This window comes from Mastigoproctus giganteus, chromosome 6, assembly GCF_048544385.1.
Source record: "Mastigoproctus giganteus isolate SK-2022 chromosome 6, ASM4854438v1, whole genome shotgun sequence".
In the NCBI taxonomy this organism is placed as follows: domain Eukaryota; kingdom Metazoa; phylum Arthropoda; class Arachnida; order Uropygi; family Thelyphonidae; genus Mastigoproctus; species Mastigoproctus giganteus.
The window spans coordinates 125,223,510-125,225,086 of record NC_143580.1 but is presented as its reverse complement, the minus strand read 5'-3'; the positions used below and the strand labels follow the sequence as shown (position 1 = coordinate 125,225,086).

General features: G+C 38.6%; 1 protein-coding gene across 1 annotated transcript; it reads left to right on the top strand.

Annotated features, from left to right (window-relative positions):
* The first annotated feature begins 243 nt into the window (after positions 1-243).
* Positions 244-1,337, top strand: LOC150084562 (uncharacterized). The gene is made up of 2 exons (XM_090375318.1): positions 244-746; positions 1,104-1,337. Exons 1-2 carry the CDS (start codon positions 256-258, stop codon positions 1,285-1,287), a joined length of 675 nt encoding a protein of 224 aa, XP_090231444.1. The 5' UTR covers positions 244-255; the 3' UTR covers positions 1,288-1,337.
* Positions 1,338-1,577: the final 240 nt, after the last annotated feature.

Here is a 1,577-nt window from a genome sequence, read left to right as displayed (position 1 = left end):
CAGTCTGAACCCGAACAACTATTCGGACAGGCCAATTCCTACAATACTTAGCTTGAATTCGGTTCCTCAACTTATAAGTTTCTTGTTCTGCGCGCGCTTTCATTGAAATCTTAAACTTGAGCGTTTTAAAAACGCTCATGCGTTATCTTGATTTTTGTGAAATCAGTGCTGTAGCTTAAGGCCGAATGGCTGTTGAATTTTTATTCAAACGTTAAATTAGTTTTTTTCCCTCTACAGGTTGCTTGTAACGTATCAATGGCTACAGTTAACCTGATAGTAGTCCTACTGGGACTTAATCTACTTTTTACGAAAAGCGAAAGCTTCCAGGCTGCAAGAGAATTCTTGTTTGGGACTGAAGAAAACGATGAGTCTTACCCTAGTGCAGAACTGCAAAACTTGGGTTACCCTTATGGCTACAATCCCTACATCTACTATCAGCCAGCACCTGCTGCTTACCTTCCCTACCCCTTCTATGCTCCTGGAGCACTTCAAGAGATCCAAGAAGCCCAGATGGCAAGTCCTCAGTCTGAATATGCTGGCCCTCTATATTCTTACGCTCCTGTTCCTGAACAGCCTGTACAAGAAAGTGCTGAAGTTGTCGGTAGTTCAAAGGATGAAATGGAAAGCTTCTTTTCGTTGCTTTCTGATACGGATGAAACTCAATGCATATCGCGACTTGTATGTGAAGTGGGAAGCAAGCCAACGGATCTCGGAGAACTTGGATCAACACTGAATGACATAATTGGGTAAGTTTCGGAACTATAGGCAAGTTTCTTGCCTATAAATCTGTTTCTCAATTAACGTATTAGTTATCTACCATAAATAGCATTAGATTAAGCATTTTTAATGCATTATCTTTCTTCCTATGCTAAAGTTAACTTTAATCTTCTTGCTTAATCCTAACTACCTTCTTAATAAGCAGCCTTTGTTCTTATTGCAGTTGGTTCATAACAAGAACCTACTTAAGATCATCTTTTAATGAAACTAATTCTAGGTAATTTTTGCTGTCTTAAGCAATCTTGTACAAAAGTCAAATCACTTCCATAAATCTGATTTAACCTAATTGACTCAATTGTAGTAATAGACTTAATTTTTTCCTTTAGTTCCCTCCAAGATGTAGCCCAAGAAAGCAAAGCTGCTTACTACAGAAATATTCTGCAGTTCGGAAGGACACAAGGAAAGGAAGCCTGTACGAAGAAATACGGCACATGCAGCGAGGAGTCCTACAATCTGCTTAAGTCTTCAGCTCCAACAGGCACATTGCCCGAACAGAAACCAGAACACTAATTAACTGAAATCGGATTATTGTTAATGTAACTTTAGTTGTACTAATAAAATTGTTCTATTTTGGGTAGATCAGACTTTTAGTCTTTCTTTGGATGAAACAATTCATTTCACATAGATTCTGAGTGCTCAAGTTATTGTCAACTGGCGAAGTTTTCGATTTAGACGACATCGGTTGCCATCTCAGCATGAGTGATTAGACGACTACAAGTAAGTGAGCACTATGATCATAGCTTATACCAGGAAAGTTCAATGCCAAAACTAACAACGCAGTTGATAAATCTTCGTAATGA

Bases quoted from the DNA above. Each gene is read 5' to 3' on its own strand.
- LOC150084562 (XM_090375318.1), top strand. From the start codon at position 256: ATGGCTACAGTTAACCTGATAGTAGTCCTACTGGGACTTAATCTACTT. The intron at 747-1,103 runs GTAAGTTTCGGA...TTTTTCCTTTAG, and splicing joins ACACTGAATGACATAATTGG to TTCCCTCCAAGATGTAGCCC.